We start from the raw sequence: 22,527 nt of genomic DNA on the forward strand, positions 1-22,527 counted from the left end.
ATGCCTAGCATGGTACATAAGGAAAACAATATATTTTGGCACAAGGGGCAATAAAGCCTAGTACTCTAGTTGTGGTCCAAACAAAAGTGTCAAATTGCTCTTTCACTGACAAAGAGGATTGCAAAAAAGATGGTATAATTGCAACACGTGTGTATGCATGTATGTATATCCTGCTTATACTACTACTGGTATTCAAGCCTGATTAAAGCTAACATGCATAGGTCTATGTGCACTTCCATCACTTCTATTTAAACATAATATTTTAAGACATCCCAAATTCCGTTTTGCATGAAAAGTCATTCTGCTTCTAAATGGGTTAAGCTTGCATGGCTTTCCGTAGCTGGAGGAAGATAAGTCTAAAAAGTCTCTATTTTAAGAGGTTGCTAAACATATTTTGGCAGCCTAATTAAAACCATCAAGTAAATATCCAGTTTAGCAATGCTAAACTTCTCTTAACAAAACATCATTTTCTTATGGACTTACTGGACCATATATTTACTTAGACAACAAATTAGACTGTTTGAATACATATATTGCTAATGCCTACATGCTTTATGAGCGTAGCCATGAGGAAATGGTTCTTGATGGAGGGGAAGAATGCAGTTTATATCTTGAGTTACTGGATAAAATTGTCTGAAGTTGTCCTGAAGGCCACAGATACATTTTAAAAGAAACTTGAAACCCATATTGAACTATAAACTTGGATTGTGAATCATTATTGTTTGTTCTGCACTCTGTATATGGGAGTGCAATAGATGCTAAATAGTTATTTATGAAGCAGGTGGGAAAAACATGGTGTAATGTGAATGTCATATGTGTAACAGCAGACGAAACCAGGGGGCAGTCTGCAGAGAAGTGATGTCTAAATTTGGACTGCAACTCCCATAAACCACCAGGGACTGAGGTCAAGGGGAATAGGAAGAGGAAGCTGAAGGCTGGAGTAAGGGGAAGAGAGAGCCTCCTGCACATGGAACCTAGTAAGCCCTACAGAGAGGAGTTCACAGTGGAGATAGCGATCTCACTGGCTAGGTCAGCCAGGAGTGTGGACTGAAGGAGCTGGATTCAGACTTAAGCAGCAGCCGACAGCTGCCCCCAAGTGCTCTCGGGACTAAAGGCTTGTTTGGGTATATCTCCAGAGGTATGAGTGGGGAGTGGGAAGTAAGGTGCTAAGTATATGTTACCACAGTGTTGATGTTTCTTTACCTTTTACCTGTTCCCTCTTTTTGGCCCATTGGCCAAACCCTATGATTTTCTCTATAAAAGTGAGAACTCCCAGTTGTTTCTTGTGCCAGTTTCTGGAGCTACAATGGAAATATACAATAACATTAGAATAGTTACTTGGTCATGAGAAATAATTATAGGTTCAAACTATCCTTGCTGATAAGAAGATATTTTCAACAGTACATTTATTGAAAAATCCAAGTTTTAAATACTGTAGGGGGCAGCTGAAGCCAGATTAATGATTAACTGGATTCAAATTATAATTTTGTATTCAGTGCTTTTGGTTTTTTTTCTGCTTAGAATGTGCTGTCACATAGAGATAGTAAGGTTGGGGTGTTGTTGATGTCATACAGGCATATCAGAATTGTGCAATAAATCAAACAGGTTGCAGCATAGGATTAGCTAGCAGGCATGGTTTTACAAGTATTAGTTAAGGTTTCTTTTGAGAAATTCCAAGGTAGAACAAAATGGTAGGTAGCCAATACTTTTTAGAACTACTAGTTAATTAGATTTATAATTGTATGGCTGTGATTAGAACTTCACTGGGGAAACTTGCTTAAAAATCAATTGCATAATATGGCTCAGGGTCACAAGTAAAGATAGACAAATCCCATAGAGTTTTGATGTGAAGCCGTGTCAGACTTTGCAGTAAGGTCAAAAAGTTGTCTAAGAAAACAGTACTGGTAGCAGAACTTAAAAAAAACTCTAAACGTGCTCCTTTAATTTTTTGTAAATGTTTATATATCTGGACCACACAATGGCCAGATCAAGGAGGAGACAGACCCATAATAACTCCCTGCTGCCAGAGGCTCTTAAAACTGGAGAGAGTGCACTCTAGTTTGTTAATCCCAAGTAATTAGACTATTGAAAGAAGGAGTGAATCTTCAGAATAAAAATACCCTGAGCAATGGAACATACATTTCCTTTACAGATTCCTCTCTCGGGTTTAGAGATTATAGCATGCTGGGACAGGAGAGGCCTGCCTGGGGAGGAAAGGTCCAATGGAGTCTTTGTCCATTATGAAAAGAAGCAACTGTCCAGATGTGACAGGCCTCCACCTGGTTTACCTTGGCATTGCAGCCCAGGGGGCCAGGCTGAGAACAGAGCAGCTGAGACCACGTGGCCAGAGGGCCTGCTCCCCATTGGCCATGGGGCCTGGAGGCCACGTATTTAAAACTGGCCCAGAGGCTGAGGGGAAGGTGGGATGTGTCTGGACACTGGGAATGGAGCCAGATGCACTTTCCATCCCCAGAAGCAACCCAACGCTTCCCCTGTCAGCTGGTGAGCCTGGGGAAGTGGAGCAAGCACACCTCACTCACCCAGGAGGCAACCAGGGAAAACCTGGAAACAGCTCCCACAGCTGACAGGGAGCCAGCTATATGCCTCAGGACTGGATGACCCAGGCAGAGCCAGAGGATCCCGTCAGCCTGCTAAGGACTGAGGCCCAGAGGCAATGCTGAGCCTCTTGACCCTGCTCACAGACAGCATGGCATGCCAAGGAGCTCGCCCACTGTCATGGTGGAAGGATTGCCTGGAGAATTAAAGGTCAGGTGGTGATGGGAAACTGCAGACTAGTGGGCCTTGTGGGCACCTGACAGGGGTGAGGTTTGGAGGAATGGCATATGAACCCCATACACCCCCACAGTTTGGCTGTGTTCCCAAAGTGTACCAGTGAGGGACAGCTGTGACGTTTGGCCCCAAACAGGCCTGGCAGGGAATGCCCTCAAGCCCTGGTACATGTGTCCGACTGGCTGATTGGGAAGGACCCAGGGCAAAAAGGCCAAGTCGGTTGAAGGGGACCAAGGGTCTTCGGGGGTGGCTCTCAACCCTCTGTGCTCAAGATTGAGCAGCTTGGCATGGTGGCTTTGGTGCCCTGCTCACCACTCATACCAAGCTCCTTTAAGTTAAGTTCTTGTGTTGCCATTTTTTTTGGGAGAGCGACAGAACTGTGGTGTGGTTCCATGTGAGAAACAGAACCTGCAATGACATTGAGGTACTGCCTGAATCCACCATAACACCTGGGTGGAAAAGGGTGGGGTGTAGAGGAGGAGGAACCCTACACAAGACACACCAAAGAAGGCATTCCTGAGCCCATAGAGGAACCACTGAGCACCATCTCCAGAGGTACTGAGAACAACAAGTTGTGGTGGGCAAGTAGGGTCAGGTGCCACCTTAGGTGGCAGGATGTGGGCCTGTCACACTGGTGTCACCAATAAAAAGAAAGACCTCAATAGAGTCCATTTTTTTTTAACTCTAAGGTTGACCCCAATCTATATATGGTTTGGAAAATGGTTCTGTGCTAATTGTTTCACTAGCTCTGCTTTTAAATTGAGGCCCAGCTGTAGTCAGCTAGTATTCCATTGATGTAAGATCCATGTTGTTCATGTGGGTTCCAGTTTATTCATGGAATTTAATTTTTCAGTCATGTTAAAACTAGAAAAAACCCTATATATCAGATTGCAACACCATGCATTCTTACCATTAGCTTAACTGTACAGGTTTCAGACTGGGATATAAAACCCAAACCTCTACAAAAGATTTATAACAACTTTTTTACATATAAAAGCGCAGCAACCTTGACCCATTCCAGACCTTCAGGACCCTCTTATATTTAGAATTGGGTTTTTAATAGTTGTGCTGCTTCAAAATCCTCAGTTCCTTCTACTAAAGCAAAAGAAAATGACAAGAATATAAGGAATAGAAAAAGGAAGGCAGGTAGTCTGAATATGCAAAGGGTTTCACTTCAGAGCACTTTAAAAGAATTAGACACCTTTCTTCTTAGACAGAGTTAGAATTAGACAGGAGGATCTATGTGGTCAACCAAAGACTGCGGCGCTGGTGTTGTCAGGAAGGCTTTGGCTTTCATGACCACAGCCCGCTCTTTGGCGAGAGAGGCAGCGAGCTGCTGGGAAGAGATGGCCTCCACCTCTCTCCCCTAGGGAGGAGGCTCTTCTCAGCCAGACTGGCTGACCTGCTCCACCGGGCTTTAAACTAAGCCCGCCGGGGGACGGGGGGACTACCGCCACTGCTGGCCCGCTGAGCAATCCTTGCAAAGCCAGCGGATCACGGCACTCAAGGGAGCCCACCCCAGCCCCAGCCCTGGTAAAATCTGTGGGCAAGGAAGGAGCCCCCCAGGGGGCACTTGCCTGCCTGTACACTAATGCCAGGAGCCTGGGGAATAAGCAGGAGGAACTCATTCTCCTGCTTAGTGCAAACAATTACGATGTCATAGGGATAACAGAGACTTGGTGGGACTCCACCCATGATTGGACTACAGGGACAGATGGCTATACCCTGTACAGGAGGGATCGTGTAGAGAAAAGGGGCTGGGGTATAGCTCTCTATGTTAAGGAAAGCTATGCGTCCCTGCAAGCTGATATTGGCGACCAGGGTGGACGGCTGGAGACCCTCTGGGTTAAAATCCGTGGGGAACACGGCACAGGGGACACAATGGTGGGAGTCTATTACAGACCTCCCACCCAAAGTCCTGAGCTTGACCAGGAGTTTGCCCAGGAACTGGCTGAGGCAGCTTGCTCCAGGACCATGGTTGTCATGGGTGACTTCAATTACCCGGACATCTCGTGGGAGGATCGCTCAGCAAAATCTGAGCGGTCGCAGAGTTTCCTCTCGTGTGTGGATGACCTCTACCTGACTCAAGAAGTCTATGGGCCAACGAGAGGCAAAGCGCTGCTCGACCTGGTACTGGCTACTGGGGATGACCTAGTCGGTGACCTAGTGATCGATGGGAAGCTGGGTGACAGCGACCACGAGCTGATCACCTTCACCATCCGCCGAAAAGCTGGCAAGTCAGTCAGCAACACGCAAGTCCTTGACTTCAGGAAAGCTGACTTTGACAAGCTCAGGAGGCTTGTCAGTGAGGCCCTAAGGGACTGTGACCACAGGGAGAGGGGAGTTCAAGAAAAGCAGTTGCTCCTCAAGGGAGTGATCCTCAATATACAAACTAAGTCTATTCCATCTCGGAGGAAAGGCAGCAAGAGGGCACAGCAGCCCCCCTGGCTCTCCAGGGACCTAGCAGACCTCCTGAGGCTAAAAAGAAAGGCCTACAAAGGATGGAGGATGGGAGTCACCTCCAAGGAGGATTATTCTGCACTGGTCCGGTCCTGTAGGGAGCTGACCAGGAAAGCCAAGGCTGCAACTGAACTCCAGCTAGCTTTGAGCATCAAGGACAATAAAAAGTCCTTTTTCAGATACGTGGGGAGCCGGAGGAAAAGCAGGGGCAACGTTGGACCCCTGCTGAACCAGATGGGGCAACTGACAGCTGATGCCCAGGAAAAAGCCAACCTATTAAATAGGTACTTTGCGTCGGTCTTTCATCAGCCCCATGGGATGCCCATGCCCGCTACAGGGCCAGGAAGTCCGGGTGAGGGTGATCCCCTGCCCTCCATTAATGCTGACTTCGTGAAGGAACATCTTGAGAAGCTGGATACCTTCAAGTCAGCCGGCCCTGACAATCTTCACCCCAGGGTACTCAAGGAGCTGGCGAGCATCATAGCCCAGCCTCTAGCGCGGATCTTTGAAAACTCTTGGTGCTCTGGTGTAGTGCCCGAAGACTGGAAGAAGGCCAACGTGGTGCCTATCTTCAAGAAAGGGAGGAAAGTGGATCCGGCTAACTATAGGCCCATCAGCCTGACTTCTATCCCAGGGAAGATCTTAGAAAAGTTTATTAAAGAGGCCATCCTTAATGGACTGGCCGATGCCAACATCTTAACGAATAGCCAGCACGGGTTTGTTGCGGGTAGGTCTTGCTTGACCAATCTCATTTCCTTCCACGACCAGGTGACCTATCACCTGGACAAGGGAGATGAGATTGATGTCATATATCTTGACTTCAAAAAAGCCTTCGATCTGGTGTCCCATGATCGTCTCTTGGAGAAACTGGCCAATTGTCGCCTTGGGTCCTCCATGATCCACTGGCTGGAAAATTGGCTCCGGGGTCGGACCCAGAGGGTAGTAATTGATGGAAGTCACTCATCGTGGTGTCCGGTGACCAGTGGGGTCCCCCAGGGCTCTGTCCTTGGACCCATACTGTTCAACATCTTCATTAATGATGTGGACACTGGAGTCAGAAGCGGACTGGCCAAGTTCGCAGATGACACCAAACTTTGGGGCAAAGCATCCACACCAGAAGACAGGCGGATGATCCAGGCTGACCTGGACAGGCTCAGCAAGTGGGCGGACGAGAATCTGATGGTGTTCAACGCCGATAAATGCAAGGTTCTCCACCTTGGGGAAAAAAAACCTGCAGCATCCTTATAGGCTCAGCAGTGCTATGTTGGCTAGCACTATGGAAGAAAGAGACTTGGGGGTCATCATTGACCACAAGATGAACATGAGCCTGCAATGCGATGCTGCGGCTAGTAAAGCGACCAAAACGCTGGCTTGCATCCACAGATGCTTCTCAAGCAAATCCTGGGACGTCATTCTCCCCCTGTACTCGGCCTTAGTGAGGCCGCAGCTGGAGTACTGCGTCCAGTTTTGGGCTCCACAATTCAAAAAGGATGTGGAGAAGCTTGAGAGAGTCCAGAGAAGAGCCACGTGCATGATCAGAGGTCAGGGAAGCAGACCCTACGATGACAGGCTGAGAGCCTTGGGTCTCTTTAGCCTGGAAAAGCACAGGCTCAGGGGTGAACTGATGGCCACCTACAAGTTTATCAGGGGTGACCACCAGTATCTGGGGGAACGTTTGTTCACCAGAGCGCCCCAAGGGATGACGAGGTCGAATGGTCACAAACTACTACAAGATCGTTTCAGGCTGGACATAAGAAAGAATTTCTTTACTGTCCTAGCCCCCAAGGTCTGGAACAGCCTGCCGCCGGAGGTTGTTCAAGCGCCTTCATTGAACACCTTCAAGATGAAACTGGATGCTTATCTTGCTGGGATCCTATGACCCCAGCTGACTTCCTGCCCTTTGGGCGGGGGGCTGGACTCGATGATCTTCCGAGGTCCCTTCCAGCCCTAATGTCTATGAAGTCTATGAAATTCTTTGAGGTGTTTCTGTATATTCCCACTTATGGTAGTCTAGCTATCAGTAAAACCCTGAGTAGAGAGACTAAGAAGTTCTAATTAAACGAGAGTAGAACTGCCTTCCAAGAGTGTACATCAGATTCTGGATATTGAAGTGAGAGAGTATAACTGTGTATGTGTATAAGCAGAACTCCAGGGAGCTAACCTGCAGGTTTCTAACAGCTTTCTTATTGAAGCTTTTAGTTCTAATAGAAACTACAAATGCAATGTTATCTTAGCTAACATAACCTGTTTTGACACACAGGTTTATCTATTTTAAATGAGTGTAAATAAATATTTCTATGACAGTGATCTTCAAAGGTATCGGTCTGGATCCCGTAATACTACCCAGGTGAAACCCAAAGCACTTCTGTTATCTAGGCCTTGTTTGGCACCCCCAAGATGTTTTGCAAGAAAAACGGAAGATTAGAGGTCTGTTCCAGGTAGAATTCAGGTGTCTTGTATGGTAATTCAGGTGTCTCATCTCTGAATTATCATACAAGGTAGAATATGAGGTTCCAGGTAGACTTCAGGTGTCTCATCTCTCATGTCTTCTCCTGAACCATTGTAGTTCCCTACTTTGGAAACTGTTGTTTGACTTCACAGTTCCCAGAATTGCCTGCAGTTTGCATTTGTACAAATAGACACAAGGATCCCAGGGGCTGGTCATTCTGCACCTGCGGGAGGAGTCATAGCTGCAGTGCATGTGCAGGCAGAGCAAAGGCTGTGGTGCTGCTGCATGCCTGAGCTCCCTGATCCTCAACTGGGCCTGTGCAGGTCGCCCCGGGCCCCAGGGGCAGCTGAGCTGCTAGGGCCGGGCAGTTGGGCTACCCACACACCCCCTGCACTGCCTCAGCACAAGGCTATCTATGTCTTTGAGATCAAGCAGGTGGAACATTGCATTTGTATCTGCTGGAATGCAGGTGAGACTGGGAGGAGGCTCTTGTCACTGTCTTCTTACCCACAGAGCAGCCCAGTGAGTCTGTGGGGTGTCCTGCTGCACAGGCAAACCTGTCTGTCTCCTGGGGAAAAAAGGGATGGTTCCACCGGGCACCTGGCTACACTGCCACAGGCATCCAACCCCACTCTGCCCAGCCCTGACCAGAGTGTGGCCAGGGCAGATTCCTGGGTTCACAGGGAAACTTGAGAATCTTGATGAAAATAAGTTATTTCATCTTTTCAATACCATGCAGCAGTACTCATACAGAGACGTTTTTCTCTGATGATCACAGCTTGGAGAAATTAAAGGAATAAACCAGAGGTAGACAGTGTTAAAGCAGCTTGAAAAAATGAAAGGAATCAGCTGGAGGTAGGCAGTGTGAAAGCAGATCTCCAGATATGCATAAATTTAACTGGGGGATGTAAGGACATGTACTCCGAGTTCTTCAAGAACAAAAAACTTCTGAAAGAGGCCTGGGACGGGCAAAAGTACAATCTCTTTTAAGGTACTGCCTAGTATAATGAGTTGTAGTGTTATTTCTATTTAAATTAGTATTGACTAAGACTAAGTTTATAGTATGTATGTTTAGCTATCTATTTGTAATGCTATGATTTTGCTTTCTTATTGTATTTTATTTATTTATATTTTATTATTTTTGTTGGTTTTACTTTATTGGTATAGAATGAAAATTAATAAATGTTATAATCCAAATAAAGTTATAATAATTATTTTTATTAATTTGGTACTCATGAACAAAATTGCTACTGTTTGGATTAAATGTCTATAAAAGTGCAAAATGAAAAAGAATTAATATTTTATAATATGGTGAGCAATAAGTCAAGGCTGGTACAATTTTCTGCCTTTTTGTGGTAGCCCCACCCCTTGCTGCTGATTGGCCAAGGAGGTATCAGCCCTGCCCCTCATCGCTGATTGGTTGAGAGGGCCAGTGGTCCCACACCTTACCAAGAGGATGTCCTGTATTCTGGGGATGTGTCAGTGGCCACTCTACCTGAAACGGAACAAGATAACAAAGATGAATATGGACACAATGTCTTCATTCTCTTGGAAAAAGCAGAAGAATAAAAAATAGTTGACTGCTATGTTCCCCTACATGGTCACACAGATAGAGGGAGGGATAGAGGAAGCTTCCAATGGATTGTCAAGACAATGCTTCATGGAAGACAAGGGACAGTGAAAGCCAAAAGCTTTTTGTCTTGGGAATAGTCTGTGTCAGTTCTGGTCAAACTGTTGGCTCCACAGGTCAGAGGAGTGATGTGCGGCCAGTCTGTGGGCCAGATCAAGCCCCACGTGCCAGGATCAGGCCTGCACTGTCTCTGCCTGGCCCTGCCTGCGCACCTGCCCATGTGGCCTCAGCTGACCCCCATGCACCAGGATAAGACCCTGCCCAGCCAGCATCTGATGCCAGTGCACTGAGATTGGGCCCTGGGGCCTGGCACCAGCCCTGAGTGCCATGCACCAGGAACAGGCCCTGGTGCCTTATCCCACCCCCTTCCAGTGCTGTGTGCTGGGATTGGTTCCTGGTGCCACTTTTGCATGCCAGGATCAGTTTGGGGGCTCCATGCTGCCCCCCCATTCAGCCCTACATGCTGGAACTAGGCCCCCAACAGCCCTGCCGATCAAGTGCCTGGATCGGGCCTTGTGTACTGAGGTCAACCCCTGAAGCCTGGTGCTGCCCCTGCCCACTCCTGTGCGTTGGGATTGGGTATCTATCATACAGGGTCTAGGGCTCAAGGGTCCAGAAATTTGGCAGCAGGGGAGTGGTGCCACCACTCCCTTGTCACCAAATTTTTGGACCAGTGTGGAGCTCCCTCGGCCAGATTACATGACAGAGGGGGCTGGATATGGCCCTTGGAACAGGGGCTGAGCAAACATCTCTGGTCTATGTAGACTTCAATGTCTGCACAACAGCTGCCCAATGGATGTTAAGTGTTGCTGGATTCTTCTATTAAAAAGAGTATTTGATGTGAAAAAATGGAACACATCCTGCCTGGGTGACATTTCAAAGAGTTAATACTGTTGAGCTTATTATATTCAGAAGCAGCTGGCTTGTCACTTTTCCAGTGTATGGCTATTATTGTAACTGCATATACCTGTGTGTTTTTGCTTTGATCCCAATACTGTAATTTATCTTCAGGTTAAATGAATTTCCTCCCAACATGCAAAAGGCGAAGTAGACAAGTCTGACATCATGCTCAGGTAGTTTACAAACTTGTATTCTCCCTTATGGGAAAGCAAAGTACAAAGACCTTTTGAAAACCATTTTCCTCTACTTCTTGAACATTAAGAGAATGTCAACAAACAGATCTTACAACCAAAAGAGTAATGGAATAATTCTTCAGAAACTGTTTAGCTACAAATTGATGACATAGAAATAACACCCCCCAAAGTAACTACAGGCTCTGAAAAGCAGCTGTCGTGTCTTAAAAAATTAGTGTGTATTTATTTTGCACAACTTAAAGCTTCAATGTGGTATTTAAGAGTAGCTCCTAATTAAAACCCAGAGCAGCAAATCACTTGAGAAGTATGAGTGTGTTTCAGAAATTAATGGTAAAATGCTGCATGTCTGTGATAAAGTGGGAAACTACACTAGCAGGGAACACGGATGGCAACACTGTCAAACACTCATAATTTCTGACTATGCAGAGAAATGATGTGGTCCAGTAAATGATCATTGCACACAAACAGGTTTTATTGGAAATTTCATTCAGTTTCTATACCCCACCCCACCCCTCGGCCTCTTGAAGGCTCAGATCAAGTGTATATGTATGGAATTCCCCCAAACCCCAGAAGGGTCTACCCAGCTTTCCCCTCTGGCAGGAGCTGGGAGAGGTGGGAGATTGAGGCCTGTCTTTGTGAATGGAGATTATACTGCCTGTTGGCCCACATGGCCTACGTGATTTAAGAGGAGAGGCTGAGGGAACTGGCCTTATTCAGTCTAGGGCAGTGGTTTTCAGCCTGTGGGCCGCAAAACCCTCGTGGAGTCCACAGACCATGTCTAAGGGGTCTGTGAAAGATAACTATGATCAATCAGCGACTTGGATGAGGGGGTGGAAAGCATGCTGTCCAAATTTGCTGATGACACTAAGATGTGGGGTGAGGTGGACACACTTGAAGGGAGAGAGAGGCTGCAACTAGATTTAGACAGACTACAAAAGTGGGCAGATGAGAATAGGATGGGGTTCAATGTAGACAAATGCAGGGTGCTGCACCTTGGGAGAAGGAATCCACAGCATACATACAGGCTGGGGAGTTCCCTTCTTGAAAGCACAGAGGCGGAAAGGGATCTCGGGAGTCATTATTGACTCCGAGATGAACATGAGCTGCCAATGCCAGACCGCAGCCAGCAAGGCCAGCCATACCTTGTCATGCATCCAAAGGTGCATCCAAAGGTCCATCTCAAGCCAGTCCAGAGAGGTGATACTCCCCCTCTATGCATCTTTGGTCAGGCCGCAGTTGGGGTACTGCATCCAGTACTGGGCGGCGCACTTCAAAAGGGATGTGGCCAGCCTGGAGAGGGTTCAGAGGAGGGCCACCCACTTGGTGAGAGGGCAGCCCGACAGGTCCTACGAGGAGAGACTGAAGGACCTGAACCTGTTCAGGCTCAGCAAGAGGAGGCTGAGGGGGGACCTGGTGGCTGCCTACAAACTCATCAGGGGAGATCAAGAGCAAACAGGTAGAGCCCTTTTCTCCCCAGCACCACCTGGAGGGACAAGGAACAGGTTTAGGTTAGAGATCAGAAGGCAATATTTTACAGTTAGGGTGGCCAAAATCTGGAACCAACTTTCCAGGGAGGTGGTCCTCGCCCCTACCTTGGGCAAATTCAAGAGGAGGTTGGACGATCACCTGCCTGGGGTCTTGTGAACCCAGCATTCATTCCTGCCTGTGGCAGGGGGTCAGGCTAGATGATCTGTTAAGGTCCCTCCTGACCCTAGCTACTATGAAACTATGAATCAAAAGTATGTGAATACCCACACTTACAATTCAAAGGGGTCCAAGCCTCCATTCAAAATTTCCAAAGGGGTCTGCAAATGAAAAAAAAGGTTGAAAACCACTGGCCTAAAGAAGACTGACAGGTGATTTAATAGCAGCCTTCAACTACCCGACGTGCGGATCCAGAGAGGATGGAGCCAGACTGTTCTCCATGCGGGCAGATGACAGGACAAGGAGCAACAGTCTCAAGTTGCAGCAAGAGAAGCTTAGGTTAAATATTAGGAATCATTTTCTCACTAGGAGGGTAGTAAAACGCTGGAACAGGCTACCCAGGAAGTGGTGGAAGCTCCATCCTTGAAGGTTTTCAAACCCTGGCTAGACAAAGCCTTGGCTGGGATGACCTAGTTGGGGCGGGTCCTGCTTTGAGCAGGGGTTGGATGGGATGTGACCGCCTGAGGTCCCTTCCCACCCTCGCTTTCTGTGACCCCCTGGTCCTGCCCCACAGGTCCTGACTGCGTGTCTCCCAGGGAAGAGGATGAGCCGTGTGGGAGGGACACGGCCCGGGGCAGAGCCCCTTCGCTTGGTGACTTCTGTCCACCTTCCTCCCGCACAGCCCGACCGAGCCAGCCCCGATGCCCACAGCAACTCCGTGCTCCTCAGCAAGGCGCCGTGCTCCCTTCCGCTGGTCCTGCCCTCAAGCTCCCCGAGTGCGAAGGCCGGGCCGGGCCGGGCTCCCGCCGCGCTGCCACACCCGGGCCCTGCAACCCTGCCCCAAGGAACCACGTCTCCGCAGTGGACGTCGCTTGGACCATGATGTGAGTCAGGGGCACTCAGCCCCGCCCAGTCCGGCCCCGCCCCCCGCAGCTGCTGTAGTGGGGCCCGAGCCGGGGGCAGGCGAGGTGCGCTGATTGGCTGCGCGGCCCGCGCGGTGCCTGATGGGAAGCGGCCCGGCTGCCGCGCTCCCCCTCAGCGGTGGCGGCGGTGGGATGCGGGGGGCGGCCCGCGGCAGGTACCGCGCGGGTGGGGCGGTAGGGGAGCGAGCGAGCGAGCGAGGGAGGGAAGGAAGGAAGGCGGGCGGCCTGCCCGCCCGCCCGCCCGCGCGTGAGGATCGCTGGGCCCAGGCCGGGGGCGGTTGCGTGCGGCGCGGTTCGGCTCGGCTCAGCTGGCGCCGCGGCGCTCTGGGGTTTGGTCCCGACACCGGCCGCCTGCGGCAGCGGGGTCCGGTGCCGCCGGTCGCTGCCCAGCTGCCGCCGGGACGCGCGCGTCGAAGGCAGGGAGGCGCCCGGCGGTGCGGGCCGGGCTGCTCCTGCAGGGCTCCGTCTCCGAGGTGCTGAAGCGGGCAGCCCGCCCTGGGGGCCCCGAAGCTAGCTCAGCTACCGGGTTAGCAGGGGGTGGTTGGGAGAAACCGCGGGCCGGGAGGGAGTGGGAGTGGGAGTAGGAGTGAGAGCGAGACGGGAGGGTGGCTGGGCAGCGCAGGCCCCAGGTGGCAGAAGCGGTTTTGAGGAAGAAGGGAGAATGTTCAGTTGGGCGAGGTATTTTCCGAGTTGAAATGACAGCCTGATCTCCATCTCGTTTGAAAATGCATTTGTAAATGCTCGTTAGTCATTAAGGTCTCTGTAGATGACTTGGAGTGACTTTCAAGCTCGAGACTAGATTGTGCCTGTTATAATAAAAGGGTCTGAACTTTTTTCTTAATAGATATTTTGTAAAAGGAAGGCCATTTGCTAGAGCAGTGCAGATGAACTTGAGACAGAGCAGGGAACTTGTTTATTAGAGGACTGTTGATCTCCTTTGGGATCTACCTGAGCTCTAGCTAAAGTGAGACAAAATGCACAGAGCTTGGTCTGTCCTGAAGAAAAGTCTGTGTAACTCATGCAGCTCGGTTGTCCGAACATGGAGCGAAATAAGCAAGTCTACCTCTGCTGCTTGCTGTTTCCCCTACACTTGAATTGATATGTTGATTTGATATGTTTATAGCTGGCTTAAAGCCCTGTAGTCCACTTGCCAAAGATAGCCTAAAGCCCTCCTTTGTGACTGTCATTCCTCTAATTCTGCTGATTAAATTTCATGCTGGCTTGTGCTAAATACATTTTGCATACAAAAGATAGGCAGTATTCTTTTATACTGAGTACTGTCATCAAATTTGGGTTTCTCTAGCGAGGCAGAAAGTGGGCATTAACAGTAACACTTCCATATTTTTTTGTCTTAAATGGTATAGAAAGGCATTAGTAATGTTGCCACATATTATCTGACAAGGGAAAACATGTATACATGTAGACACTACTGCAACAGTCCCATGACTGAGTAAAAAGAGGAATTCTGTATGAACTGACCAAATGAAGCCTTAGCAAGGAGGAGTATAGCTGTAGAATTATTTGTTATTGGTCGAGGCAGAAGAAGAAAGTGATTAGTGGGAGAAGTTTAATAGGGAAAGCCTGAAGTAGCACTGTGATTATGCACTGTATGTAAATCAATGAATTTACTTTTGGTTGTTGGATATAACTTTAAGGAATGGTATCAACTGTTTCTGCCTTCTACAGCAGTACATGTACAACATCATCATGCTGGCCTGTATGAAAATGTAGCTGCATCAGCACTTTATCTGACTTCCTTCTCACAACTTGTTTCACAACTCTCTGAAAATAGAGGATTGATACTGACATCACCTCTTAAAACATGATTATATTTGACTGCAACTCTTGAAAGATCCAAATGTACTAGAGAATCATTAGACACTTGTGTTGTAGCTTATCTCTTTTATTGTTTTGCAGTGAAGATGGCATCTTTTCCTAGAAGCTGTCAATAACAAAGCTTCTACTCAGAAAGTCCCAAACCTGCAGTGCTTTGCATACAGACCTGCCAAATGGAAGTTGTCAGAGTCTCAATGCTTAAAAAATATCCTGTTAACTGTTTGAAATCCCAGTGGATTATAGTACTTTTGATTTGTGACACTTCAAATATAAGGGACCCAGACAATTGCAGTTTTCCTTTTCTGCAACTTGCTCCTTTGCTAGTTAGTAATTTAGCAGGAATAAAGTTGATTTGTCCCTCTGTTCTTGCAGTTCGAATACTGATTTGTATAGCATCTTTACAGATTGCTTCAGAAAACCTGTAAGACTTGACTGTGTGCGTGTAGCTCTGGTTTTTGTTAGAATGTTTGGCTTCTTGCATGGTAGCCTGTTCACCATTTTACAAGATGAATGCTATACCTACTGTCTTATGTTGCATTGTTCTAGCATCCTCTTAAACATTTTTGGAGAAGAAATCTGAGTTAAATGAAATTCCACTGGCTGCTGCCTCCGCCCCATTCACAAATCTGGGGAGCATGTCCCCCATGCTTCCCTTAGGGGTATATGCAGCAGCAGAACTGTGCCGCACCCCCCAACCCTCTGCCCCTGGACGAACTGCCTGCCACTCAGCCCCATGACCTGCCCTGACCCTAGCCCTGGAGTCCTACTCGCTCTAGTCCCTTCCCCTGCCCCACTTCCTTCCTCACTATGGAGGCCTTGATCTGCCTCCCTCTACCCTTTCCCCTCCACAGACTTACCTGCTGGGTGCTGCTCTACATGCTGTCGGGCTGCATTCCTGTAGGGTTACCATATTTCCAGTTTTAAAAAGAAGAGGACATTGAAGAATTGAGCTTCCAGTTTTTCCATTTACATGTTTAGTGTGAATCCACCCCACCAGCAAGTGACTGAAAGTTCTTGCCCATCTGATTATTACTCACAGGTCTGGGAAGTAATTTGATGTTTTCAGCCCAATTCCCAGGTGGGCTTGAGAATGGACTTGTTCTTGCAAACCTAGAAGTATACATGACTGTTTGAATTACTGTTGCCTTTTATATCTTCGCTGCATAAAGTGCAGGCTTTAGAGATGCCAGTCTGATAGTTCTCAAGAACACAACTTGTGTGAAATCTTAATGCTCTGAATTAATTCCAAACAATCTGCACTTGAAATTAATCTATAACTACTTAGAAGCCAGGTTCTTAAGATTTTTTTTTTTCCATTTGCTAAATAATATTTTTGTGGTAGTTATATGAAGACTAGAAATTGATTTCTAATCGCCCATCGTCTTGTACTCACTTTTTAAAATGTTTTCTGACAGGTAAAGATCTCCAGTGCAAAATATAAACTTCCCTAGAATTGTGGTCAGCTAGTTAATAGAATGCTTTAATAGTTGAAGGGTGATTTGTGCAAATAGTGACTGGCGTTTAGAATGTTACGGGCAAATGAGTGTATGCTGTATCACTTCATAATCTAGATCAGGGCAGCCTGACTTATGAGCTTTGGGTTGGGCACTGACAGGTGGCTGCCCGCTTTGCCTTTGTCTGCAGCAGCCGAATCTGAGACTTTTGATTCTATTTACACCTACTGGCTGGGATGGCCTATGAAATACAGGACTGTCCCAGACAGTCCAGGACATACATGACTAGGGTGACCATGTGGCATGCAAAGAGTTAGATTGTGACCCTTGAGTTCCCACCAGGCTTTTGCTCGTCTTCTCCCTCCCTCCCTCCCTCCCTCTCTGTAGCTTTGGCTGCAACAGGCTCCCTCACACTCTTCCAACTTCTGCTTCCTGTCCCTGTCCCAGGGACAAGGCAGTGCAGTGTGGCATGGGTTGGGGAGCTAAGGGTGACCCTACCACATAGTGTAGTTGTAGGAGATGGTGTTTGGATGGGTACACAGTGCAGTAGCTGGGGTGGATAGGTGCATCCCCATGGCACATGACCTGTGGGGCTTGTTTCCCTGGCCTGTTAAAAATTGCAGAGCCCTGATTTAGATATTGGAAAACATTTATGAAATATCTTTAAAATCTTGAAATACATTGTTTGAAGTATTTGTAATTGATTGCCACTACTTTTGCTTCTAGTTGTGAATTCCACTAGAAGATTGTTAAAGCTACCAAAACAAACACATCTTCTCGAGCAAAAAAGATGGGTGGAGTCATTTCAAAGTGGAGGGTAAGTAAATGCTGTTATGATATAAAAAGTTAGTTGTAAGACTGACGCTGCAATAGTTTTATTTAAATAACTTGATATGCCTCCAACTAGAATCCTGAATTTAGTCATAATGCTGAAAGTCTCTAAATTGCTTGAATCTAAACTTTTCTAGTGGCCTGTTTGGTTAGAAGCGGGTAGCCAAACAAAGTGTTCATACTACCCAAATGGAAAATAGTGTAACTGGATTCAGAATCTGATGATTATTCCAGTTCTTTTAGGGTAAGTGGTGGCGGAGGATTGTCTTATGTTTTTATTGCATCCTATTTCCTTCCTTTTGGATTTTACTTTGGATTGGTAAGTATTGAAAGTTTGGAGAATTTGTATGGGTATCAAGGGCGACTGGTGCTACCTTAGTCGGGGGGATGTCCCCCCCCCATCCCCCGCGTCCAGTCCCGCCGACCGCCAATCTTGCTGCCCGGGGGGACCCCTGGGGTTGATTCCGCAATGGCCAATCGCTGCGGCTGCTTCCAGGAGTGGCTGCAACGATCAGCCAGCACTTGCAGGGTGGCCACTGGCGCTCCTGCTGCCCCCCCTTCCCATTGCCTAAGTGGCAAGGATGGCTAATCAGGGGGTGCATGTGCAACCCCTACATGTTGCCACTGGTGGGTATTAAGCAGTTCAGTAGGGCTGAAACCTCCAAGTTTGGACTTCCTAGGCCTCTAAATATTGGTAGCTGTAAGAGAAGAGGGGCAGGGGACAGGTCAGTCTGTGTTGGCCTGCATGAATACTTTTCTACTTGGCATTCGCACTGTGCCACTGTGAGATAAGAAGGGACCTATCGAATTTGATTTAACGGATTTTATGGATGCCGCGAAATCCAGCATTGCCTGCAGAATCTGTGAAATCTGCAGGGGGAAAAAACTTGCCGAAAATAAAACGTTGGCTCACCAAAGGAAGTTCTTGGCAACAGCCTGCTGGGGTGGGAAAGTGGAGAGGGGGGCGCTGCCTGTTTGAAGGGCTGCTGGCAAGATGGTGTGCCACAGTGCACACTCCCGAGGGGCAGGGGTACCCACGTTCCACAGATCTGTGTGGGGTGGATGCATGCTGCAGGCTCGTGCTCCCTGCCCTGCTGCCTTCCCCTGGGGCCTCCGCAGCCCAGTGTGTGCAGCTGGGTGCTGCAGGGCACAGCGGGGCTGCTCAGGGCAGCTGCTTGCCCCTGTGAGCTCCACACTGCCCTGGTGACACTTCCCCAGTGCGCGGGGACAGCAGTGAGGGGCATAACCCTCATTTTATGCTAGTAAAGGGGAAAATCCATGGTTTGCTCTGTTTTTCCATGGGAAATGGAAAACCCTGATGATTAGTTAATAAAAATGAAACTTGAGAGAAAGTACAATTTTATTTTTATCTTGGAATGAAAATACTTTAATCTGTTATGCTGGTTGACTATTGCTATTGCCATGCTGGACACTTGGGTATCTACAGCTTTTAAATATTAGTTTAAAACCTTTTTTCTGTTCTCTGTAAGCAGGCAAAACCTTCTACTGTAGAAGTATTGGAGAAAATTGATAAGGTATGTATTTGGCTCTTCATTATGCCCGTTTGTTTTTGTTTAATTTAGAGATGGTTCTGGTATCTGGTCATTTCTTTAAAAGTGTGGCAATTTTGAAATATGGAAATAAGTATTATATGAATGCTTATTTTACAGCATTCATGTACTGGAGGCTGGGGATTTTAGGTGAAAGAAAAAAAAGGGAGTAGAACCGTCAGCATTTCTTTTTAAGCACAAGCAGTATTTACTCAAACAATGACAAACTTTATTGTTTGTCTGCATATGTACTCAAGCTAATGTGAAGGAATGCTAAGGGTGGCCTAGCTGTAGAATCCTATTATGGCTAATGCTTAAGCTCTCATTTTGTGTTCCCCAGAAACATTTCACTAAAGCAAAGTTCTGTTTACTAGGTTCATTAGCAGAACTTCCAGTTCAAGTTAAGTGTTACAGAGTTTTCCAAGGGAGGTGTTGGGCAAGGACAGAATAAATAATTAAGTGATTTAGTATGATTCTACTTGGTATTTGATACAGGTGCCAGTGGTCCATAGGAAAATTGTGTATTTTGAAATATGCTGGTGGTAGTTTTCATTGTGTAGCTAATGAAAATGTGGATGATCCTGTCGTCATTCAAAGTAAAGTCGAAATAATAGCACAGCAGAATACTTCTAGATTATTAATTAATCTGTCAAAAACAGTATTCAAATATTCATGATTCTTAATTTCAGTGCTCTATCCTATAAAAACTTACTTGAAAAGGTGGTTGAAATATTTTAGCTTACTCGCATGAGAAGATGATACTATTAAATTAGGGCACATCTGAAGTTTAACAAATGCCACTTACAGTTGGAGTACCGATGCTTTTTTGAGGAGCCCTTTTAGTGACTATAGAAAGGTTGCCAGTCAAATGGTGCTAATTCTCACTCTTGTTTCCAAATTACTAAATCATACTAAGATAGCTAACTATATTCATTTCCAATATTAATATTGTTGTTCCAGTTGCTGTAGTGCCCAGGAATCATTAGTGGAGTGCAGGTGATTCATATCACAACCTTTGTATTAAGATATAGTTCATGTTATGAAAATTATACATTGTCAAGTATAAGAAGCCTGTTTGTGTAAAAGCTTTATAAAAGTAAACTGAACCATTTAAATTTAGCAAATGTTATAAAGGTAGCAAACCTAGTAAGATGACAAAGAAAATGAAAATACCAATTTACTTTGTAAACCATATCTACATTTATAAACTTACGTTTATTTACAGGAAATCCAAGCATTAGAAGAATTCAGAGAAAAAAATCAGAGGCTGCAGAAGCTATGGGTTGGAAGACTACTTCTCTACTCTTCAGTTCTTTATCTTATTACCTGTTTAATTGTATATTTGTGGTGTCTTCCTGATGAATGGACAGCAAGGCTGATTATGACACTTCCATTTTTTGCATTTCCATTGATGTAAGTAAACTATGCCTTTTTTCTTAACTGCTGTCTCTTTCTTAGAAGGAGATGGAAAGTACTTCTCAGCAGGGGCTTCTGTTTTTTTTTTTTTTTTTTCCTTGACAATTCTTGACTTGTCAGAACTTGCTGGATTTTCTCTTTAAAATAGATCTGAGTAGTTAGGCAGATGCTTTCTTTGAGGGAAATATCTCTCTTGGGCCATACTGGGTATGAAGGACAACTAAAATATTTTTCTAGTCAAAAGATGTTAACATCTAAAATTGCATGGCGTATTAGCACCTTAATTAAGGTTGTATAGATCAGAAGAGCCATAAATACTAGAGGATGTTATATAAGATCACTGTTCATGTGATTTGTTTTGTGTTTTCAATTCTTATTTAGGAAAATTATCTTCAATCTTGTCTGAAAGTGGTACACAAAATAAACTAGCTATGCAAAATGCTGCCCTATGCAAATAGAAAAGATGATTTCTCGTGTTCTTTCAGTTCTGGTACTTTTTGCCTGTAAACCTAGGCAAAGACTGAAACTAATTATTTTGCTCCTTAAACATACATGGATACGTTTTTAAGTCTTGGGTTCTTTTTTTTCCCAAAATGTTCTTGGCCTTGCTTTTTGCTATTTTAGAATCTTTAACATTTGCTAATGATAGCTCTCTAGATGTACAATAGAAAGAATGGATGCATACTGTTTTTCATTCAGCTTATTTGAGATTTTTTTTTTTACTTTCCAGGTTCTACTTGTTTTCTAAAAATAATTTCCCTCCCTTTTCCCACTCCTTCCCTTCCCCCCCCCCCCCCCCCAAAAAAAAAAAAATTGCATAGAGGCAAATTAAGAGATGGAGTTCAGTTCCCTTAACATGTGTTACAGAATCAATTAGTTACAAGCACTTCAAGTTTGAGTTTGTTTGCAAATTTATTTTTGTCTGAAACTTGACTGTTCAAGGTTTCAAACTTTTTTGGGCTGGGAAAAATATGGGGTCAGAATTAGTCCTTTGAGGCTCTTTCTGTGATTGCTACAGTAAGATTGAATGTAAGTCATGCACAGCAGAACATGCCAGATTTCTCATTTTAAAATACTTTTGTGTGTGTGCATGTGTGCGCGCACACGCTCAGTGGTCTTCAACCTGGTTAGATTTGGAAAATACCAGCTCTTAGCTGTTGCTCATTTTTTTGAGTACAGAAGAATATTAGAGCATTTTTTTTTCCTGTTGCAAAGAACTTGGAAAGACCCACAACAGGTTACAATAGCAGTGCTCAGCCTCGAGCCTGCAGAGAGTCCCCACAGGTCTGGAAATCTGGCAGCAGGAGAGCAGTGGTGCTGCTCTGCTGCCAGATCTCTGGGCCCTACATGTCAACTCTGGCACCTTATCCCAGTGCGCAGGAGTGGGTCAGGGGGTGGTGCTGGGCCGGAGAGGGGGCAGTGCTAGCTTTCTGGGACCCAATCTGGCATGAGAAGGTCTGGTGGGAGTGGTGCCTGCCACCTTGGACCCAGTCCTGGCATGGGTGATAAGGAGGGGACGATGCAGGTAAGATCAGGCCCTGGGGGCCAGCTTATGTCATCTAGGCCACTCATCTGGCCTGTGGGGCCAAAAGTTTGAATACCACTGGGTTAGAATGTTTTTGACACTATGGATTCCTACTTGAAATATCTGGATTGGTCTTGTGAATCGGACATAGGTGATGGTGCTATATTGTTTGGCACCCTTAAAAAGATCTTATGGCAGGTTCAAAATCACTTTATTAATAGAGTTACTCTACAGTTTTAGCATTTGTTTGTAAAGGGACGTGTATGTCATGAAATCCTCTAGGGAGGGAAAGTATGTAGACCGTTTACCTGGGTAGCAATGTAGTAACTGGACTTGGCTGATTTAGAATTTAAGGGTCAAAATGGACTTTTGGAAAAAAGAACGATTGGCCTTTGTTTTCTAGCGCAGTATTCTGAAAGTCTTTAGCTTGCCTGTAAAGCTCGCTCATGCCATCAAGGAGAGCAAGTCATGAAAGGAGTACTGATAGCTTCACTTTTACACTCGGGGCAAAATTAGTGTAGATCGTGTTGTTATTTAAGGAGCTGGCTTCAGGTACTTGTTTGCTTGAGTTTTTACACTGGACCTTTTGTTCTTTTCCTTTTCTTTGTTCAATGCATATTCACTTTTGAATGATTGGCTTCTATAAAGTCCTGGGCCAAGCAACCACTGAGTATATCAATGTTTATAACTAAATTTATTCTCTGTTATAACTTGAAAATGTGTGTTTGTTTTTGTTTCCTTTTTTCTTCCCCTCCCCACTCCCGGGTCCCATACTCTTCAGTTTTTCTCTGGCAGGTGTAAACGGCATGTAGCTGCCAACATGTCTGTGCTCTCGGTCAAGAGGTGAACCCACGCTGAGTGTTTGGTGCCACCCAGTACCAGCTCTAGAGAGTTTTCTGCCCTAAGCAAACTATAAGATGTCTGC

The 22,527-nt window shown here is 46.2% G+C and overlaps 1 protein-coding gene and 1 long non-coding RNA gene across 7 annotated transcripts in view; one reads left to right on the plus strand and one right to left on the minus strand.

The window, feature by feature from the left end:
• Positions 1-8,896: 8,896 nt before the first annotated feature.
• LOC109281422 (uncharacterized) lies at positions 8,897-12,863 on the minus strand. 2 transcript variants are annotated; one of them, XR_009462089.1, is made up of 5 exons: positions 12,777-12,863; positions 12,185-12,228; positions 11,566-11,906; positions 10,297-10,426; positions 8,897-9,194 (listed from the first exon to the last, which is right to left on the minus strand). It is a non-coding gene; the product is annotated as an uncharacterized LOC109281422 (long non-coding RNA). The 2 variants fall into 2 exon arrangements; XR_002088071.2 differs by lacking the exon at positions 11,566-11,906.
• The window catches only part of LNPK (lunapark, ER junction formation factor), a 64,740-nt gene continuing 55,073 nt past the window's right edge, over positions 12,861-22,527 (plus strand). Inside the window, exons 1-4 of one of the 5 annotated variants that reach the window (XM_019480566.2) lie at positions 12,861-12,951; positions 17,007-17,097; positions 18,602-18,646; positions 19,887-20,074. In XM_019480566.2, the coding sequence (XP_019336111.1) occupies positions 17,071-17,097; positions 18,602-18,646; positions 19,887-20,074 (260 nt within the window). In that variant the 5' untranslated portion in view covers positions 12,861-12,951; positions 17,007-17,070. Of the gene's footprint in view, positions 12,952-13,040; positions 13,146-13,239; positions 13,517-17,006; positions 17,098-18,601; positions 18,647-19,886; positions 20,075-22,527 lie in introns of those variants that run through there. The other 4 variants (XM_019480565.2, XM_019480568.2, XM_019480567.2 and 1 more) reach the window with 4 other exon arrangements.

Source organism: Alligator mississippiensis, chromosome 4 (assembly GCF_030867095.1).
Source record: "Alligator mississippiensis isolate rAllMis1 chromosome 4, rAllMis1, whole genome shotgun sequence".
Classification (NCBI taxonomy): Eukaryota; Metazoa; Chordata; order Crocodylia; family Alligatoridae; genus Alligator; species Alligator mississippiensis.